This window comes from Leucopleurus acutus (assembly GCF_964270905.1).
Source record: "Leucopleurus acutus genome assembly, chromosome: 7".
Taxonomy (NCBI): Eukaryota; Metazoa; Chordata; class Mammalia; order Artiodactyla; family Delphinidae; genus Leucopleurus; species Leucopleurus acutus.
Window position 1 is genome coordinate 635128 of NC_139150.1, and position 1612 is coordinate 636739.

General features: G+C 73.3%; 1 protein-coding gene across 1 annotated transcript; it reads left to right on the forward strand.

The window, feature by feature from the left end:
- Positions 1-910: 910 nt before the first annotated feature.
- NRARP (NOTCH regulated ankyrin repeat protein) lies at positions 911-1338 on the forward strand (the record flags this gene model as incomplete). Its single annotated transcript, XM_082842954.1, has 1 exon — positions 911-1338. One exon carries the CDS (start codon positions 911-913, stop codon positions 1253-1255), a length of 345 nt encoding a protein of 114 aa, XP_082699080.1. The 3' UTR covers positions 1256-1338.
- Positions 1339-1612: the final 274 nt, after the last annotated feature.

Consider the following 1612-nt stretch of genomic DNA (forward strand, 5'->3'; position numbering starts at 1 on the left):
TCCAGGAGAGCAGAGTGAGACCCGGGATCTCCACCCAGGCCCCCCGAGTCTGAAATGCCCGCGAAGACCCACCCAGGGGAGGCCGCCCTCGGGTCCCCTCGGGGTCGCGCTCGGCCCTGGGCCGGGCCTGATCTGTCCTCACAGGGAGCTTGGAATTCCCCGGGTGGCCGGAGGGAGAGTGGGCGGGACGACGATAGAGACGCGGACTCCCCCCCCCAACACACACACACACACACACACACACACACACACACACACACACACACACACACACACACACACACACACACACACACACACACACACACACACACACACACACACACACACACACACACACACACACACACACAGCCACCTGGCTCCCGGCCCCGTGCGGCCGGCGACCAGCGCCCCCTGCCGCGCTGCACAAACCCCCGACACGCCCCCGACACGCCCCGCCCCGGCACCGCCCCCACGCGGGCGCCGCCCAATCGGCGGGCCGCCGGCGCGCGCGTCACGGGCGCCCTATTGTTATGCAAATATAAAGGAGGTAAAAGTCGCCCAGGCGCGGCGGGCGGGTGGGCGAGTGCAGCGGCGCGTGGGGAGGCGCGTGGGGGCCGCGTGGGAGCCGCAGCCGGAGCGAGCAAGGACCGGGAGCGCGCGGCGCCGCCGCCCCGGCCCGGCCGGCCCCGCGAGCGCAGCGCCCGCCCCGGTCGCCCGCCCGCCGGGCGCGGCTGGATGTGGCGGGGGTCCCGCGGCGGCGGCCCCTGGCCCCCATTGCCCGGAGCGCCTAGCGGCGGCGTGCGGGGCCCAGGGGCGCCGCGCCCTCCATGCGCCGCGGCGCGCCCCGAGGCAGCCGGGGGCCCGCGCCGAAGCCGCCGCCCGCGCTGAGCCCCGGCCCGGCCTGCGGCCAGCGCCCGGCGGCAGCATGAGCCAGGCCGAGCTGTCCACCTGCTCGGCGCCACAGACGCAGCGCATCTTCCAGGAGGCCGTGCGCAAGGGCAACACGCAGGAACTGCAGTCGCTGCTGCAGAACATGACCAACTGCGAGTTCAACGTGAACTCGTTCGGGCCCGAGGGCCAGACGGCGCTGCACCAGTCGGTCATCGACGGCAACCTGGAGCTCGTGAAGCTGCTGGTCAAGTTCGGCGCCGACATCCGCCTGGCCAACCGCGACGGCTGGAGCGCGCTGCACATCGCCGCGTTCGGCGGCCACCAGGACATCGTGCTCTATCTCATCACCAAGGCCAAGTACGCGGGCAGCGGCCGGTGATGCCGGCCCGGACCCCGACCCGCGCGCGGACCCCGCGCGTGTCCTCCCTGCTGTACCTTCCCTCCAACTACCTCGGTGTGCGCCCGGCCCTCGGCGCCCGCGGCCACCACAAGTCCGGCGCGCAAGTCGGTGCCCACGGGAGCCGCGCCCGCCCACCCGCGGCCCGGGGTCGGCGCCCCCCGCGGCCGCCGGGGACCGGCCGGAGCGCTTCCCACGGCCCCGCCCGCCGCCGCGCGGGTGGGGGCAGGGCGCGGGCTCCAGCCCCTTTGAAATTTGAGTCTCGCTACCAGCAAGTTCGGAATCCCGAGACACCGGATCCTCCGCTCAAAATGTTCTCCTGAAGGTGGAAGGACCCGT